This window comes from Heloderma suspectum, chromosome 11, assembly GCF_057233095.1.
Source record: "Heloderma suspectum isolate Gila_16-S chromosome 11, 16-S_ref, whole genome shotgun sequence".
Taxonomy (NCBI): domain Eukaryota; kingdom Metazoa; phylum Chordata; class Lepidosauria; order Squamata; family Helodermatidae; genus Heloderma; species Heloderma suspectum.
The window spans coordinates 2,059,449-2,078,375 of NC_139468.1; the positions used below are offsets into that span (position 1 = coordinate 2,059,449).

The window sequence follows — 18,927 nt, forward strand, 5'->3', positions numbered from 1 at the left end:
GTTGTTTTGCCTTTGTATGGAGCTCTTTTCATTTGAGCATGGCATATTGGCACCACGCTGATTAGAATGGACCATGACGGCTCATGTTTGTTGCAAGAAAATGAGTGGTGGCACAATTTAAACCCCCAGTAGATTCCTCCTCATTGGTCTTCAACAGCAAAAGCACTCTTCTTGGATAAAGTCTGTCTTAAATTAATGGGAATTGTGCAACATAACCACCGTGTTCAATGCCTATTCATTTTAATTTCATCTCTTTGTGAGAGATGAATTGCTGGTCCATAGTGCCCATGGCTTTTGCCTTTTATGAACTCAAAATACTGAATACAGATGGAGACATTCTGTATTGTTTTTTTTTTTACCAACATTAAAACGTCAGATGTTTTACCAAAGAGAAGCCAATTGGTTGGGGTCATAAACGCTTCTGATAAGATTAGTAAGCATTTTCTAGCTTTGAGAATTAAAATCACTAAACAATAAACTATACTATTAGCTGAAGTTTGATGAGCCTAGCCTCCCTCCAGGCTCACTTGTTTCCCACTCCAATGCAGCTGAAATTAGAAGTTTGGAAGCCTTTGCCTCTGATTTTGATTTTGAGCTTGCTGTGTAATCTAACCCTGAGCAAACTGTGGCTGATCTTAGTTATGGTTAGTGAAAACGAGCTGACTTCAATCCATAGTTTATGAAGCTGGCTTGTTTTCAGTAACCATAGTTAAGATTAAGTTAAGATTAATGACACTTTGGGGTTGGGTGACACGCTTAACTATGGTTAATTAAAAATGGAAGCAGAAGCTTCTGATCTTACTCTCGCAGCAGTGCTGGGGTGGCGGGGGTAGGGAGAGCACACAAGCCCAGAAGGAGGCTAGTCTCTTTCTTGTAATACTAAATCATGGTTTAATGTCTGAATGCAGCCACTGTATTTCAGCTCCAGTAATCAGGATGTATTTGAATTCCTATTTTCTTTAGTTCTCACATGTGGCAATATACATGTGGGTTTGTTTTTCTATGTAGGAAAAGAGTATCTCCTCACAATAAGTGTTGAAAATTTTTCAAAGGCATCATCCTCTGAGAACTTCTCTTTTGCAAGTCATTTTGAAATAAATGGGTAGAACACCATTCTACCCATGGATGGTTTTCTAGCATGTTGCAATTAGTTGAAGTGTGTGTGGATTTTTTTCTTTTCATTTAGATTTATTCTCCTGACCACACCAGCAGCAGTTTTCCTTCAAATCCCTCAACACCTGTTGGATCACCATCACCTCTCACAGGTAGGATCCAACTTTATTTCGTTAACCACTTTCTCATTAGATTAAACATACCATGCTGTGCTTTCTCTTCACATCCAGCTTATGGTCAGAGATATATGCATTTCTGAAGAAAAATATGGATGTAGCAGTCTAGTTTCACAGTGGTACACAGTCCGCCAAATTTCTTCCATGCTGACAAGGAGTTTGGCCCCTGTGCTGTCATCGTTTATAGAAGCAAAGCCACAAGGTGGGCCCAGAGATCTGCCTTCCACAGCCTGCTTGTAGCTGTACAGGCTTCATTACTATGATGGTGCCATTACAAACAGCTTTCACTTGCTAGTTTGGGACTGGCATTCATACTCACATGCATAGGCTGTGCAGCATGAATTTTGTCTATTTCTTCAATCTTGTGAGTTCTTTTGTGCTGTATGTACATGTGTCCATATACCCCAGACATGTTCTTCAGGACTGTGGTTTATGCTTAGTGCTAGGTTGAATAAATTGACATAATCTAGATTCTGTGCTAATGAGATTTTTTGTTTTTTATAATTTCTTACTTGAAAGCTGTTAGAGGTTTTGCCCATTCCTGCATTATTTCTGTTCTCCTGAGGCTCTCGGAGTGCATTCCTTCACTTTCAGATGGTGCCTTCCTCTGAAGCATGTAGGCAGGACCAACCTAATTGCTTCTCCAGTTGGAGGAGCTGCCCTTTCCTCCCAGACCAGCTCTGCCTAGTGAGATGGTGGTTTGGCCGAGTTGAGGGTCCTAAGAGCCCAACAATATTTGTTTACGGTAGGTTTCTCTTCTTCTTGTGCCCCATCCCTCCCAGCACATCCCAGAAAGGTGTGTGGGGTTTCACAAGGGAATTTCTGTGGGGGACCAATGACAAGCAAGGGGCCCCATCCCAGCCTGTTGTGCTGGAGTGGGCTGCACCATGCTGCAGAAATAATACTTTTTTAAGCACTGTGCAGCAGCCTTTCTTCCCTCTGGACCCAGCAGTAAGAGGGCTGGAGCCTCAGAGAGATGTCTGAAGAAGCAGCCACAGGAGGCAGCAAGGTCACCCGTGCTGGGAGTTCTCCTGACTACCTTCCCTCAGTATAGGGTAGGTAGGGGGTGCAGTGCTCTGGAAACTGAAGCCCACTTGCCCTGGTGGGAAAATGCTCTGGCACCATTGGGAATTGGAAGCCTCAGATTCAAGTTGCATGGAGGGGAAAGTTCCATGGGACCTGGTCTACAGAGTGCCGAGCTGGTGCAAAATGAGGAGTAGTGCCAACAACAGGAGGTAAGAGTTCTGAAGATCGTGCTTCCTGATGTTGGGGGAGCGCCTCCTATCCTGGTTTGTGGAATAGGTCACCAGGTTGAAGGAACCTTCCCCAGTAGAGGGGGTGGGGGATTACGTCGTGGAACTAGAACGGACTAACTCCCCACACAGAAAATATTAGGGGAAGAGAAAGAAATGCAGGTGTGCATTTGGAAACAGTTAAGAACATAAGAGCCATGCTGGATCAGACCAAGGGTCCTTCTCATCCAGTGTTCTGTTCACACGGTGGCCGCCCCGCCACCGCACAAGCAGGACATGAGTGCAACAGTACCACCTATGTCCCCCAGCAACTGGTGTACATAGGTGTACTGCCTCTGCTACTGGAGGTAGCATGTAGCCATCACGAGCAGTAGGCATTGATAGCCAGTTCTAAGCATAAATGAAAAAAAGACCACAGATCCTCATCCACTCGTTCGCATTCCTCAAGGGAACTCCTTCATTTTCCCCTTCCTCCCTTTGGATAGTACTCTGCCTCAACTGACCAGCATGTCCAAATGGGCCCCAGCTGCTAGTAAGAGGGAAAAAGGCCAGCATCTCACCCTTGGTTCAAGCCCTTGTACTGCCAGTTAAAAAGTCCTCTATAGGTTCTGTCCATAACCTGTCCATCTGACTGGAAAGCTAAGGAGGAGGGAGAGCTCTCAGAAGAGGATATAGAAGCACTCACCAACCAGGGCAGGCTCTTTTCCCAGGAGATCTTCCCTGTCCTGCTGTCCAAGGCATGCCATACACTCAAGTTTTCAGAGGAACAGCCCAACCAGAATACTAAATGGTTCCACCTCCGCATAAGGGAGCCAAGTCTGCCTTACCACAGGAGCTGCCTAAACCCATGCCCTTGCTCTTTCCAGAGGAGTTTGAATAGGTGTGGAAAGCAGAATGGGCAAGAAGGAACATATGGCTCAGAAACTGGGATGTAGATTCTAAGCCAGGCTGACCAACTCATCCTTTGAGGAGACAAAACTGTTTGGCCAGCCACTGGAGGCAGTGTTGATTGAGGCAAAGGATAAGAAAAACCTACTTCCAGTCGTGAAAAACCTACTTCCAGTCATGAGGACCACAAACATAAATTTCAGTCTTCTTTTGGACCAACAAGCACTTCTACAGGACATGAACCTTGGGAGGATATAAATCACAATGGAACTATAACATTAAGCCAGCAGAAAAATCCACCAACCAATCCTTCAGCTACTCTTCTTCTTTCAGTTACAATATAGATTGGCAACTTGTGGCCTTCCAGATGTTTTGGCCTACAACTCCCATCATCCCTCACCATTGGCTATGTTGGCTAGGGCTGATGGGAGTTGTAAGCCAAAACATCTGAAAAGCCACAAGTTGCCCACTGCTGAGTTACATACAACAAGGGATCGAAGAAGAATCTATCCACCTAATGCTGGGAACAACACAAAAGCGAACTGGGAGGTGGGGGGACTACTACTCTTCAACACATCTGGGCTCAAGCTACCTCAGACCAGTGGGTATGCAAAACAGTGTCTTGGGATTATGCCTTGGAATTTGCCTGTTGCCCCAGGGGCAAGTTCATAGCATCCCCATCATCCACAATCCAGGAAAACACCCGAGTCTTCATTAAAGTAGTAAACCACCTGCTGATAATAAAAGCCATTACGCCATTACCTACATCAGACATCGTCTTGGGGTCTGCTCAATTTTTTTCATAGTGCCCAACAAAAATGGCGATATCAGAGCCATTCTAGACCAGAAGGGACTCAACAAATGCCTGAGCAAGAAACAATTTAAAATGGAACTTGTAAAATCCATTGTGGCAGTCATTACGAAGACTTCCTGGTATCCATCAACTTGTCGGAGGCATACCTACACATTCCCATCAAGGAAAACCACTGAAGGTGCCCCTGCTTCTATTACAGCAAATTCTATTTTCAGTAACAGGACACCGCTATTTGGATTCATGATAGCACTCGGGGAGTTCACAGAAGTCCTAGTAGTGCTATGATGGCACACCTGAAGATTCAAGGAATGTGCCAGCATCCTTGCTCGGACAACATACTGACATACTCATCTGCTCGTTATTAAGCATCAAGAACCTTCCAAGACATTCAGGCCACTCCCACATGTCTTGGGAACTACATTTTTCTTGTCAACCAGGAAAAAAAAAGTTGGATCCTACTCAGCAATGGCCACATTTAGGTGTGATCCTGAATATTACAGTTTTCAGGATGTATCTCATGGAGAAGATGCTCTGACTTGGATTCCTGCATTGAGCAGGGGGTTGGACTCGATGGCCTTGTAGGCCCCTTCCAACCCTACTATTCTATGATTCTATGATTCTAAGAGGCATTCCAAGACCCATCAACTGACCTCCGAAATGGCCTCATCAAGGAAGGCAGATCTCATGACATTGGCCTAGCTTTTGAGCATGTTGATGTCCTGCCAGAATTTAGGGAGGTACCATCCCAAGGTTGAGGAATGCACTCCAGGAGATCCATGGTACGTACATTTCTATTTTTTCCTCCACTGCATGAAGCAAAACTAAGATTTAACTCCAATAATTTTGGTAATAAAACGTCTACAATTTTAAGAAATTTGGGCTGCAATCCTAAAGCCAGTTAAATTCAATGGGACTCACTTTTGCTTTAGGATTGTGCTGTTAGCTGCTTTTAACCCTGCTATTCTTTTTTTAAAAAACAGTATCTGTCTGTTATTGGAATCCAACGGACCCCTTTAAAGTCCTAATTTGGAAATAAAGAGATAATTGATTTGAAAATTACTCCAGTTTAACAATAAAAAACTAGACGTTATTGGTATCACATCTCAAAAATGGTTTAACACAAAACTATTTTAGCAACTGAGAGTCTCTAGCACTGTAGAACTGAGTATCTAGCTGTTTTGCTAGGGGCAAACAAACCTGTGACTGGAGAAAAAATATAACCCATCAATTAGGCAATCTTCAGTGAGTTATCAGGAAGTCTCAGAAGAGAAAGCAAAACAGAAAACAAAAAAAGCCTAGGTAAATTACTGGGGTCATAGTAAGTAATGGAAAGAGTCCAGTGTACCCTAGTGGCCTAATAGGGTTGTTCTTTTTTTCTTGTTTAAATATCATTACAAATAATAAATAAATGTTGCAAGTATGCACTATGAGAATTTTAACTCCTGTGTCAAGATAAAGTCAACTTGGAGCAGAATTAACCTTCTAGGGTAAAATTTACTCCTGGGGTCCAGTGCCAACAGTGCTTTGTAATATATCCATGATATAGGCAAAATGCCAAGTTATTTTCCCTACCCTATTTTGAGAAGTTGCAGGGGGACAGAATGGACCTCAGTTAGCTTTGACGTTTGGTAATTTTACTTTCCCACTCATTTAAATAGGAGAAAATTGGGCCTCTGATAGCTGAGTAAGTTAAATATTCATTTTTTACCAAACTGAAAATGAGGTAGGGTTGATGAAACATTACAGAACAATTGATCTCATAACTGTTGAGGAGTACATGGAGCATGTAGTAGTTCGGGTTTGCTAAAGAAGTTCTACAAATATTTTCAACAGCTGCTGGGGTTCACAGCAAGCCCACTGGCTTGGGAGGATAAAGTTCACCAACAACATAGAATAGCTTTGCACTAGAGTAACTTTTAAAAATCTTTTTTAATTCAGAAGCATTTCAGAAAACTTTGCATAAACCAGCACCCAACAAGTTGGTGGAGTTACTTTTAATTTTTCAAAAATGTAGGCATAGAGCTTGAATTCCTCTTTGGAAAAACTGATCTGCGTTTGGCATTTTATTTAAATTTCTTACTAACGTTCTCTGGAAAGGTACGGGGGAATGCTGGAGCCGCAGCATTCTTTCCTTTTAAATAAAATATAGGGGCCTTGTGAGATGCTTGTAAGAATTGGGTGAGTGGCTTTTTAGTATGGAGATGTACTTTGGGCAGCTGCTGCATCATTCTAAGTGGGTATATTGCTTCCATTGACACTTGGGCCTCAGCTGTCTAGTAAATGCTGAACAGCTGTTCGACACACACAGAGGACTTATGAAAGACCCATTGACTTAAATTTGTTATTTAACAAGGAATTAGAATTAATGGCTGGATGATGTAACTCTTAAAGCACATAGTTTGTATAATATGTTGTACAGAAACCTTTACAAGAGCCTCTGTACCTCATTTTCTGGCATGTGAAATGTCTACACAGCAGAATCACTGATGTGTGTTACTGCTGAAGCCTGGCAACTGTCCCAGTCTGTACCATGTTTCTTGATCATGAGGGCGGCGTATAATAGATTCGCCTGGTCTCTTTCAGTTGCCTGTTTTCTCCCAGATGCAGCCAAACTTCTCCTGTTGGCCGATTGTCCATGTCTACTATGGACAGAAAGGACCAAAACAACAGGCTCAAGGGGCAACTAGCACTGTATTGCTACAAGCGAGGGCTTTCGTGCCTGAATGCTCCTCCATGTGAAACAACTCCTGCCAGGGAGGAAGGTTGTAGCCTCCGTGACATGCCATTTCTCAACGTGCAGGGAGTGATTTTGTATGGGGGAGCATTCAGTCATGTGAGCACCCACGAGCAGTCTGTAGTGGTACATCCCAGGTAAAGGTTTACCGTCTTGGCAAAAACTAGGTCCAGAAAGATTTGTGCTGGAGATTTGAAAGGACATGTGGGGTTGCAGTGTGGAATGCTGCTGTTCAGGGTGCCAGCAATCCCCCTCCCCCAAGAGTCAGCATTGATTTTCTGAGCCCTTGAAAAAGCTGCAGATGGAGCATCATCCAAGGGCCACAGCTTGCAGGGGCTTCCTGTTCCTTCTCTGAGGGGAAACACTCCACTGAGCTCAGGAGATTCCCCATTGCATCAACCGAGCATTATCCTGCTGGTAGGTAAGAATACACACCTCATGGCAACCAAATCACAATCAGGGAGTATTGTGCATCTTGGGAGTTAAGCTCACTTCAGCTGTGTGGCCTTTTTAGAAACTGTGGTGGCTTCTGGGAGGAAACTGGCATCCTCTGCAGACCTCCCATTTGCCCCAGCCAGCTTCCCTTATTCATGGCTCAGACAGGATCTCTCCTCTTGAAAGCTCAGCAGCAAAGGTTTTTTCCACCAACTAACTTTGTAACCTCTAGATAGCTAGTAGGAAGACCTGTGTCTTGGTATAAGTAGGGAACACTCCGTCCCCATGGCACAAACGATTGTTACTGTCTTTGTGTAAAAGGACTTTGGGGGTTGGACTCGATGGCCTTGTAGGCCCCTTCCAACCCTACTATTCTATGACTAGGTGGTAGTTATAGAAGGCTTTGTGAAAAAATAGTGAACTTTCTCTCTGTGACACTTGCTAGTCGTGCTTTTCCCATTTTGTTGTGTCAGCTTTGGGTGTATTCATTAGAAGTCCAGGCATGCCAAAAGTATGCTATTTAAAGGAATTGGGAGTTTCATGCTCAAGCTGATATCATAGGAGGGTTGGAAGGGGCCTATAAGACCATTGAGTCCAACCCCCTGCTCAGTGCAGGAATCCAAGTCAAAGCATCCCTGACAGGTGGCTGTCCAGCCTCGTCTTGAATACCTCCAGTGTGGGAGAGCCCACCACCTCCCTAGGGAATTGGTTCCATTGTCGTATTGCTCTAACAGTCCCATATATTCCCATGTAGGCTAGCAGAAGGTCGTTGCATCTGGCTGATTTTAAGGCCATGGCAAAGGGTGTCCAGGATTTAGGCCCTAAATCACTAATTTTGGGGAAATTAGTGCCAGAAACACCAGAGGTATAATTAACAACTGCACTGGATAGTCATTGCTCCCATATCTGCTTTTATTTTATTGAGGGTTTTTACTGAGGGCTGGCATAGAAATGATCAAAATGAATACATAACTTTGTATCTGTTGTGCATGTTTATATCTGTTGGGAAACTTACATATCATGAAACACCCAATGTCCATGTTATCAATGCTTAGTCCAAGAGATTTGCACAAGCCAAAATACAAACTCATCAAAGGGAAAAGAAGCAGCTTGGCAGTTTTGGAAGCCAGCAACTCTTGTGTTGCAAATTACATTGGAAGTTTGCTCTACTCCAGTGGAGTTGCCTTTTATTTTCTGTTTCTCATACATGCATCAATGTTTCATCAGTGTTGATTTTGACAGGTGCTGGCCAGTGGTCAAGGACTGGAGGACAAGCCCCTTCATCTCCAAACTATGAAAATTCTCTGCACTCTTTGGTAAGAATCACTTAAAGCTAGATATGACTTTGTTGCCAAGAGATGGCATTTTTGTTTAATAAATCCAACAGTCCCCAAAGAGAACAGTAGGGATAGCATTACAAATAGATTCTTTGCTAACAAATGGCTGTCTTCAAATGAACAATACCAAACATGCAGGGCGGGTCTTTCACCATCTGTTCCTTGGGCATCAAGCTTCTGTGCTAAAGACAGCTGGTATGATAGTCTTATTTGAAATTCTGCTACATTTCTGTAAGCTACCAGCTAATTCTTAGGATGCTTCATGCTAGAAAAAAGTTGTGATAAAATATTTCACACTTTTTCATTCTTGTATTTTTTACTTTTGATCATAATACTGTGTGTGTGTGTGTTGCACATATGTTTCTCTCTACAAACAAAAGCATGAAGAGAAGTTCTTTATTTGGGAGGCGAGAGGTTGATCATTTCATTTAGAAACTGGTATAGTGAGACTGGGTCCAAACCTTTCTTTGCTGTTGCCTTGACTTCCAGCTATGATGGATTTGTAGCATCTAGTGTGCCTACAAAACCTCCTATCTCAAAAAGGATATTTTAGAACTGGAAAAAGTGCAGAAAGGGGCAACCAAAATGATCAGGGGTCTGAAGCAACCCCCTTAAGAAGAAAGCTTGCAATGTTTGTGGCTTTTTGGTTAGTAAAAAGGCAAGTAAAGGGGGACATGATAAGAGGTCTATAAAATCATGCAGGGTGTGAAGAAAGATTGTCTCTCTCATAATATTAGATCCCAGAGGGGTCGCCATCCAAAATGTGGCAATGGCCACCAAGTTACACAACTTCAGAAGGAGCTTAGGCAAATTCATGGAGGATGAGGCTATCGCATTCCGTGGCTACAAGTTATGACTGTATGCTACCACCAGATTCAGAGGCAGCATATTTCTGTATGCCTGTCACTGGGGAACAACAACAGGAGAGGGCTGTTAGCATCATGTCCTGCTCGTGGACTTCCCCCAGGCATCCAGTTGGCTGCTGTGGGAAATAGCATACCGGGCTAGATAGGCCTGATCGAGCCAGATGTCTTGTGTGCTACATTGAAATGTTTAGAGTCTGAAAACTCTGACTTTCATTTGGCAGTACAATATTAGGAAGTGGAGCAAAAAAAGAATTGATGATCAAGGTTTTGTAAATTTTACAAGTTCCCCCCTAAATAATACTTTATCTCATGCAACTAACAAATACAACAATTCAGTTATTGCCATACATTTTGCTAAGAAATGTAAGCAGTATGTGCAAATTAGATTTCTGATGTTACTACTGTATCCAGCATTTTATCCTCTCATTTCTCAGTATAAGTAAATCTTTGTTGGATTAACTTAACTAACCATTGAGGCTGATACACACACCAGCTGTTTACCTCACCTCTTTATAATTACTTAACCTGTGCTTTGCTTCCTGTTCTGTCTTGACTTTGCCAGAAAAATCGAGTTGAGCAACAACTTCACGAGCATTTGCAAGATGCTATGTCATTCTTAAAGGATGTCTGTGAGGTACTATTTCTCTTTAGATGGTGCCTTTTTGATTTTTCCAGTTAACTCTACTTACAGATTTCCTCTTTAAAGTAGCAGCATACACTATATAGTATAGTATGGCAGAGATGACACATCCCTTCTTCAACCATTTTGTCCTGTCACCTTGTAGAACATTTCCAAGGTTGAAATAACTTTTAGATTAAGTGAACAGTAAACCTAAGCAAGGAGAATCAGATCCTTGCGGGTGCAGCAGCCAGCCCAGCCTCCCCCAACCTGGTGACCTCCAGATGTTGTTGAACTGCCATCGTTCCCAGCCAGTATGACCTGGCTGCGATTTATAGGAGTTGCAGCCCAACACATCTGGAGGCCGCCGGGTTGGGGGAGGCTGGACTAGGCTCTGCTGGCATTAGCCATAGGAAGCCTGATTCAGAAATCCCACTCAGCCACACAGTCTACTGGGTGGCCCAAAGCAGCCCACCATGCCTCAGCCTCATTAGCCTTGCAGGGTAGAGGAATACTAAATTGCTGCTCTGAGCTCTTTGGGAAAAGAGCAGGCTCTGAATAAAGAAGTGCAAGATGGGAGACATCCCAACCTATGTCTGGTCCATTAATTTATAACAACATCCTTGGATTGGGCTTAGATTGATTTCTGAACTCTTTGGTATATCCTCAAAGTTACCCAGTGAAGTGTGGTCTGGGATAGAGGAGTATTGATCTTTGTGGCTTAGTTGGGGCGGGGCGGGGGGAGTTTGCAGAGGGGGGTGTATTTGTACCTGGGTCTTAGAATTATCCACTTCACCATGTTGGCTTTTCAGTTTTGCAATCATTTGTTCACTGAAAAGCCACCATTTTATGAACTCTTCAGGGAAATTATGCAGCAGTTGTTCCATTTTTAATCCAGATTGAAATTTTGAAGCATGTTGCTGATTTTCTTCTTTCTTCATGCTGTATCCCAAAATACCAAACGGCATTAATGTTATAAACAGCCTAATTTTGAGAAACAGCCATTTGTTTTTGAGACAGAAGTAATTTCACATCCTCTCCAAGCAGTTGCCTTTCCCCGTTTGTTTATAGTGCTGCTAGCTGCTTTTGAATTCCGTTTGATATTGCATTTCACTTGCTGCCTTTCATGTCTCCCATTGTAGAAAGCATGACAATATAATGGATTTAGCAGATGTGTACAATAAATGACCTTAGTGCTCCTTCTAAATCCCCACAGCAGTCACGGATGGAGGATCGCTTGGACAGACTTGATGATGCTATCAATGTGCTGAGGAACCATGCAGTGGGGCCTTCAACCAGCCTGGCGAGTGCACATGGAGATATACATAGTTTACTGGGACCATCCCATAATGGGCCAATCAGTAGTTTGAGCTCAAATTATGGAGCATCCAGCCTTGTAGCAACCAGTCGGCAAGCTTCAATGGTAAGTACTTTTATTGAATATGTTACACTGATTGGTTTTTGCTTCTTTACTCTAAAGCACAACTGAAGGTTGAAGATTTGGTGTTATCCATTAGTAACGTTTATCAAGAAGCCAAAGTAGTGATAATGGAAGTAAAAATACCAGGCACCTACACTTGCTGGTGATTTCCAAACAGAAGAAATGTAGCGGGGCAGGACAGGGCAGGAGGAGCGAGTTGGGGACCTAAAACAGCTGACCCTGGTAAAGGCTCTATAAAATTCTGCTGCTATGAGCAGTACACAAAGCCGAGACTTTCTGCTGAAGGTATTTGAGCACACGCATGTGGCTTTTCCAGATGTGTTGTAATTGCCTGGGTGTACTTTGCTTGAAATAGTGAATAGGGAGAATGAATGGGAAAAGCAGTCAAGGAGGGAAAGGACTTGGTCTCAAGTGTTTTGGGCTGGGAAAAAAGTTGGTTATAAAGTGTAACCAACATCCAGTAACAGATGCTGACAAAGAAACCTGGAGAAAAACCGTTGGTCTCTGAAACCAGATTGTGCCCAGACTCAAAATGTAAATTTAAGTTTTTTAATGAAGTGAGTTTAAGCACAGCTGTAGTTTATGTAACAATGGGAAAGCAACATCTTGTAGTCTAATCTCACCCATCCTCGGAAAAGGGAAATAACTCACTCACTCATTAATGAATATATTAAGTATTCTACATAAGCTGGAATACAGATAGTCATGGAAGACACTGAAATAACCATGAAAGAAAATGAAATCTTAGCTGCGCATTTTGCTCCTCAAACAGCATAGATTGGGATGTTTAGAGCATGATTTTAAAGGTCACTCTCCTTTCTGAGAATATTTCGCTTTCTAAAACAGGTTCACAGGTGGGTATTTCAAAATGAAGGCAGGATTTCCGCTACCATCAAAATAATTGGGCAGCTTGATTGTTGAAGGGGGTATAATATATAAAACAGAATGGCTTTCATTTTTCCATTTGCACATCAGAACTCCATTTATATTAATGATGGTAAGCATCAAAGAGACTAGTTGGTTTTCTGTTAAACATTTTTTTCCTGTGGCATGTTGGCATGTTTGCTTTAGGCATTCGTAGAATTTCACGATATGCATTAAGTAATGAAATAGGTTAAGTACAGTTACCATGGAACTAGAATGCCTTTGTTACTCATGCACTTAGCAGAAGAGAGAAAGTACAGTGAAGCAAAAAGGTATAGTGCTTCAGTTTTTGTGTAGGTTAAAACGTAACAGTGGAAAAATAGGCTTTAATTGGGGCTGGGGGGGAGGTAATTGGAGCTTATGAAACTCACTGACCAGGCTTACATTAGAAACAGATGCTGTTATTAATTTGGTGTCTTTTCTTATGCATTACCCTTCTCTTCATATATTCTAAGGGTCAATCTGTCCTGGCATCCCAGTTGTGACTTTTTTTGTTTTAGCTTGTCCCCTGTTGTCGTAGCTGTTGTTGTGTAGAAAGGGATATTGAGCACAGCCAGCCATGTATCCATTAATTGAAGATGTATTCTGCTGGAACAGACTAACCACTGAAATATGGAGGAGGAGGCGGAGGAGGAAGCTGCATTTATTGTGGTCAGCAAAGGGCAAAATGTCAAGTTCTGATACTCTTATAGGCATCTGGCTTGCTGCCTTTGAAAACTGTTTCAAGTTTCATATCTCTCTGATTTGGTCTCCTTGGTCTGATGCACAAATCCAAATTCTGTTGAATGTTTTATTTCATATAAAGTTAGTAAAATGGGACTTCATGGAATAAGCACATTGAACTACTTCTGGGTGTGGCAGTAGTTTGTGTAAATGCAGCTAGAAAACTCTGTGTTTGTTTCTTTGAATCTTGCCTTGACTCTCCAGTGAATTCAGAAATGATGGACTCTACATTATGGTCCAGTTCGCATGATTGAACAGCCCATCATGGCTTATTTAAGCCATGGTGGGCTGCTATGCATGTCGGTGGCCATTTTGAATATTCAGTGCCCAGCTGCAGCTTGTCATATTGTGCAAACATGGGTGGTGGGGGTTGTGCAAGAGCTAAACAACCTTTACATAACTCAACAACAGACCATGAGTTATGCAAGGGTTATATAACCCCCACACAAGCCCCACTGCCTGGGTTCGCATGACAAGCTATGGTCAGGTGTTGAATATTCAAACCCTGTATGCACCGCAGCCCTCTGTGGCTTAAATAAGCCATGGTGGGCTGTTTTGATTGTATGAACTGAGTGACTATGTCCTAAGGCAGGAATTAGCCTTTCAGACAGAGAATGTGCTCAAACTGACTGACTGATACAATAAGACTTGCTTATATTGGTGAAGATCATGAGCCCAACAATGTACTAGTCCCAGGCTAGTTCAGACATGGATAGCTCTAGGTGATACTAGGATAAAGGTAGTCATCCCCATTCCTTTTGCCACCTCTGAGGCATCAAAGAGGAAGAGCTGGGACTTTCCCTTTCCAGCTTGAGCTCTAAGAAGAATGGTAGCAGTGGGCACACCTGGAGACGTCAGGCCAGTTCACGTGTCATGACATCCTGCCATGGCTTAATTTAGCCACAGCAGCTGTCAAGATGTGCTGGGTGCCCACAGGCACCAATTTTGCATGGCACCATGAGCATCCAGCTTGCCATAGCTTGTTGTGTCGTGCAAATCTCTCAGCCCATGGCTTGTTGGGAGTGGGCAGCAACCCAACAACACCCCATGGCTTATTTGGGGGATGCTACCCACTCCCAACAAGCCTTGCCTGCCCAGCTTCGCACAACACAGCAACCCACACCGGCAAGGGTAATTAAGCAAATTCCACCGGCACACACGGTGGAGGAAATAAGCCACCACGGCTTATTTCTCCCGCCGTGATAGTGCAAACCTGGTCATCATGTCTTTTCCCCAGTTTGTCCTCAGGTGAGCGATTTGTCTGACACCTTTGGCCAAGAAGCCCAAAGTGAGTGGTGGATGCCTAATACCTTTCTTCTCAAGAGGGATGCCTCCCTTCTCCACAGAATTTGGAGGATTGGTGGAAAGGTGGGATACAGATATAATAAATGTATGCTGAGGGAATTCCACACTCTTATCAGCCAGCAGATTGCATATGATGACTAAAGAAAGGAGCACTGATGAAATAATGAGTTCTGTGTTTTTGTGCAGATTCCTTGGCCAGAACTAGTTCATTAAGATTTAGCAATATCTTCGGAACATACCAGTGTAACTAATTTAGCTTCTTAACTCTTACATTTTTTTTTAAATTTCCTTGAAAATGTCCTTGGCACAAGAAACAAGGAAATGAGTAATTTAACTCCTTTTTTATGACTTGCATAACCAGGCATGATTTTATTGTAACACTTGCTTAATTTTTGAGCCAGCTTTTAAAAATTAATTTCCTGCTTCTCTGCTTAATTTGTGTGTGTGTGTGTGTGTGTTTTGTTGTGCTGGCTATTACACTTTCACTGCTCTTTATTCAATGAAAACTTTATAATCTTTAAAAGTAACCCACCAGATTGCTTTCTGTTTCATGTTTAGAAACATGTTAGTGCTATTATTTGCCATTGTGCTCTACTGGGAAGAGTCTAGCTTGAACTAGAACAGCCAGGAAGCTCTGAGCTGAAGTGGGAAGAGCAGTCCCTCACCCACTCTCGTGCCAAAGTGAGACGTGCCAAAGCGTCCGAGAAATTGGCATTCTCTATATGCGTTGGTATATTTCCTTTTATACTCAATACTTAGAAGTAGGTTAGAGCCTTGATCTGAAAACTGCTGCTTGGGCTTCTGGCATATTTTACTTTTTTAATCCCTTCGTAGACTATATGAGTGCCAGAAATTAAAAGAAATTCTGGGTAAAAATTCTGCTTGCTCTGTCACTCTAGCCTCCAAATTTCCCTAAGTACAGCTTTTGTTTTGTTTTGCAATCTGAGCAAACAAATTTACCAAAATAATTTTGTCCACTAGATCAGGTCATTGTACCCTCTGGCTCTTCTAAAATGTCAGAGCATAAAATCATAGATTGGAAGGAAACTTGGAGGTTGTGTAGTCCACCCCTCTGCTCAGTGTAGGATGCAGCTGCAGCCTCCCTGACAGATGGCCATGTGGACTCTGCTTCAATATCTCCAGCGAAGGAGTTCTCACAAACTCCTGAGGAAATCTGTTCCACTGTCAAACAGCTTGTACCACTAGGAGGTTCCTCCTAATGTTTAGCCAAAGTCTGCTTTCCTCCATTTTCCACTCACTGATTCTAGTCCTGCCCTCTGGTGCAATAGAGCATAAGTCTGCTCCATCTTCTCCATGACAGCTCTTCAGATATATGAAGACTGCTATCAAGTCTCTCGTCATTTTTTTCTTCTCCAGATCAAACATCCCTTGTTCTTTCAACCATTCGTTGTAGGACTTGGTTTATGTAAAACACCTTTCCCGGTAAAGCTTTAGGTGTCTCCCTAGCTGCCCAGAGAGCTTCAGCTATTGGGTGGTATAGAAATGAAATCAATAAATAAATAGCCTCTACTAGCATGAACCTCTCTGTATACTGTGCTCATCATCTAAGGCCCTTCTCCAGATGTCTCCTCTGAGGGAGGCTTGCAAGGTGGCAACAAGGGAGAGGGCCTTCTCGGTGGTGCCCCGACTGATTATGGAATGATCTCCACAGTAAGGCCTGCCTAGCGCCAACATTGTTATCTTTTTGGCACCAGGTTAAACCATCCTGTATGCTCAGGCATTTCATTGCATATGATAAGGTTTTTAATTGGGGTCCTGGTTTTCTTACTGTTTATTGTTAAAATTGTTAGGGTGTATATGTGTGTGTTGTCTGTTTATATGTTTGTATGTAAACGTTTTTAATATTATATACAATATTGTATTTTTAAGATTTTGATCTTTGTAAACCACTCAGAGAGCTTTGGCTATTGGGCCTTATAAAAATGTAATAAGTGAAATAAAATGAAATGACACGCTGCAGATCATGATGGATTATTTAACCCATGAGGAGTTGTGGCACCTGCAGTTACCAAATTGCAAATGCAGCCCCTGGTTAGGAGTTGTCTTGTCACGCGAACCTGGTGAGCGTGGGTTATGCAAGGGTTAAACAAACAGACCATAGATTATGTGAGGGTCGTTTAACTCTCGCATAACCCTCACTCGCCAGGTTCGCATGACACAACCACCCCCAAGTGGGGGTTACATATTCAAAAAGGTGGCTGCAACCCCACAAACACAGCCTCACCATGGGTTAAATAACCCATGGTGGGCTGTCATGTTGTGGGAACAGTCCCAGTCAGTTTTCATTATCTAAGCTACAGGTTTAGTAGTTATTTGCAAAATGAAACAAAAACGCCCATGTTCTCCCAAGCAAAATGGACGAAACACAGTTGGATGAGCTTCAGCATAAACAGAAAACAAAAGCTGTCTCCTGTAATTTGTTTGAATGTCAGAATGGTCTGTTCTCTTGCAAAACAAGAGTTCCAGCCTGCCTGAAGGAGGCAGTGGTGAGACCTCTGCTAAAAAAGCCCTCCCTGAACCCCACCCTATTGGATAATTATCAGCCAGTCTCCAGTATTCCATTTCTGGGCAAGAAATATTTACATATTTTCTGTAAAATATGATGGACTGATACTTTTGTTTATATTGCTGCTGTCCTTTAAAATTCGGATATTTTATACAATGTTAATGTTATTGATGATTTAATTGTATTTTTTACTTTTGTATATTTCTATTTATATGTTTTAACTGTAGAATTTTTTTATGTTGTAAAGCTGCCTTGAGTCCCAGTTTTGGGGAAAAGGTGGGAGGAGGAGGAGGATAATACAGGTGTTAAAATGTTTTATTTCAGTAAATTACCTGCTCAGAGGGCAAAAATGATTTTAAAACAACATTTGGCCTTAGATGATGAGTGTAGTATACAGATACGTTCATGCTGGGAGAGGCGCTCCATCAGGTGTTGTGGTCCTGAGCCTTGTAAGGTTTTATAGGTCAAAACCAGCACCTTGAATCAGGCTCAGTTACCCAGGCAGCCAGTGCAAGCAAGCCAGAGTCAGTGCTGTATGCTCAGATCTTCTTGTTCCTGTTATCCATCTGGCCGCTTCATTTTGCACAAGCTGCAGCTTCTGAACCATCTTCAAAGGTATCCCCACATAGAGCGTGTTGCAGTAAGAACATCAGAAGAGCCCTGATGCTGGATCAGACCAAGCTCAGCATTCTGTTCACACAGTGGCCAACCAGCTGTTGACGAGGAACCCACAACCATGACACGAGTGCAACAGCATACCCCCACCCATGTTCCCCAGCAACTGGTACACATAGGCTCACTGCCTTTGGTACTGGAGGTAGCACAAAGCCATCAAGACTAGTAGCCATTGATAGCCTTTTCCTTCAGGAATTTGTCTAACCCCCTTTTAAAGCCATCCAAATTGGTGGCCATCACTACAAAGTAATCTAACTTTGTGGTGTTGTCTTAACCCTGTCACTATATCATAGAAAATGGAAATTTACTCAGTTTGCAACCCAACATATTTAAAAATATAAACATGTCTCACTTAAAAATAGGTAGGTGGTACTTTTTGAAACATACTTCCACTGGAGAAGGAAATGGCAACCCAACTCCAGTATTCTTGCCAAGAAAACCCCATGGAACGTATCACAAGGCTAAAAGAGATGACGCCGGAAGATGAGCCCCTCAGGTCGGAAGGTGTCCAATATACTACTGGGAAGAGCAGAGGGAATTTCCAAGTAGCGCCAGAAAGAGTGAAGCGGCTGGGCCAAAGCCGAAAGGACACTCAGCTGTGGATGTGTCTGGTGGTGAAAAGAAAATCCGATGCTGTAAAGAACAATTTTGTTTAGGAACCTGGAATGTCAGATCAATGAATCAAGGTAAGCTGGAGGTGGTCAAACATGAGATGGCAAGATTGAACATCGACATCTTGGGAATCAGCCAACTAAAATGGACAGGCATGGGAGAATTTAATTCAGGTGACCATCATATCTACTACTGTGGGCAAGAATCCCTTAGAAGAAATGGAGTAGCACTCATAGTCAACAAAAGGGTGGGAAAAGCAGGACTGGGGTACAATCTTAAAAACGACAGAATGATCTCAGGACGAATCCAAGGCAAACCATTCAACATCACAGTAATTCAAGTCTATGCCCCTACCACTGAGGCCGAAGAAGCTGAGGTTGATCGGTTCTATGAAGACCTACAACACCTTCTAGAACTAACACCCAAAAAAGATGTCCTCTTCATCATAGGGGATTGGAATGCTAAAGTAGGAAGTCAAGAAATCA

General features: G+C 42.7%; 1 protein-coding gene across 34 annotated transcripts in view; it reads left to right on the forward strand.

Annotated features, from left to right (window-relative positions):
• TCF12 (transcription factor 12) overlaps positions 1-18,927 on the forward strand; it is a 257,524-nt gene that overhangs the window by 218,141 nt on the left and 20,456 nt on the right. For 18 of the 34 annotated variants that reach the window (XM_084816550.1, XM_084816563.1, XM_084816541.1 and 15 more), the window contains 4 exons: positions 1,187-1,265; positions 8,656-8,729; positions 10,179-10,250; positions 11,452-11,658. In XM_084816550.1, coding sequence (XP_084672676.1) covers positions 1,187-1,265; positions 8,656-8,729; positions 10,179-10,250; positions 11,452-11,658 — 432 coding nt within the window. The remainder of the gene's footprint in view (positions 1-1,186; positions 1,266-8,655; positions 8,730-10,178; positions 10,251-11,451; positions 11,659-18,927) is intronic. The other 16 variants (XM_084816569.1, XM_084816544.1, XM_084816557.1 and 13 more) reach the window with 2 other exon arrangements.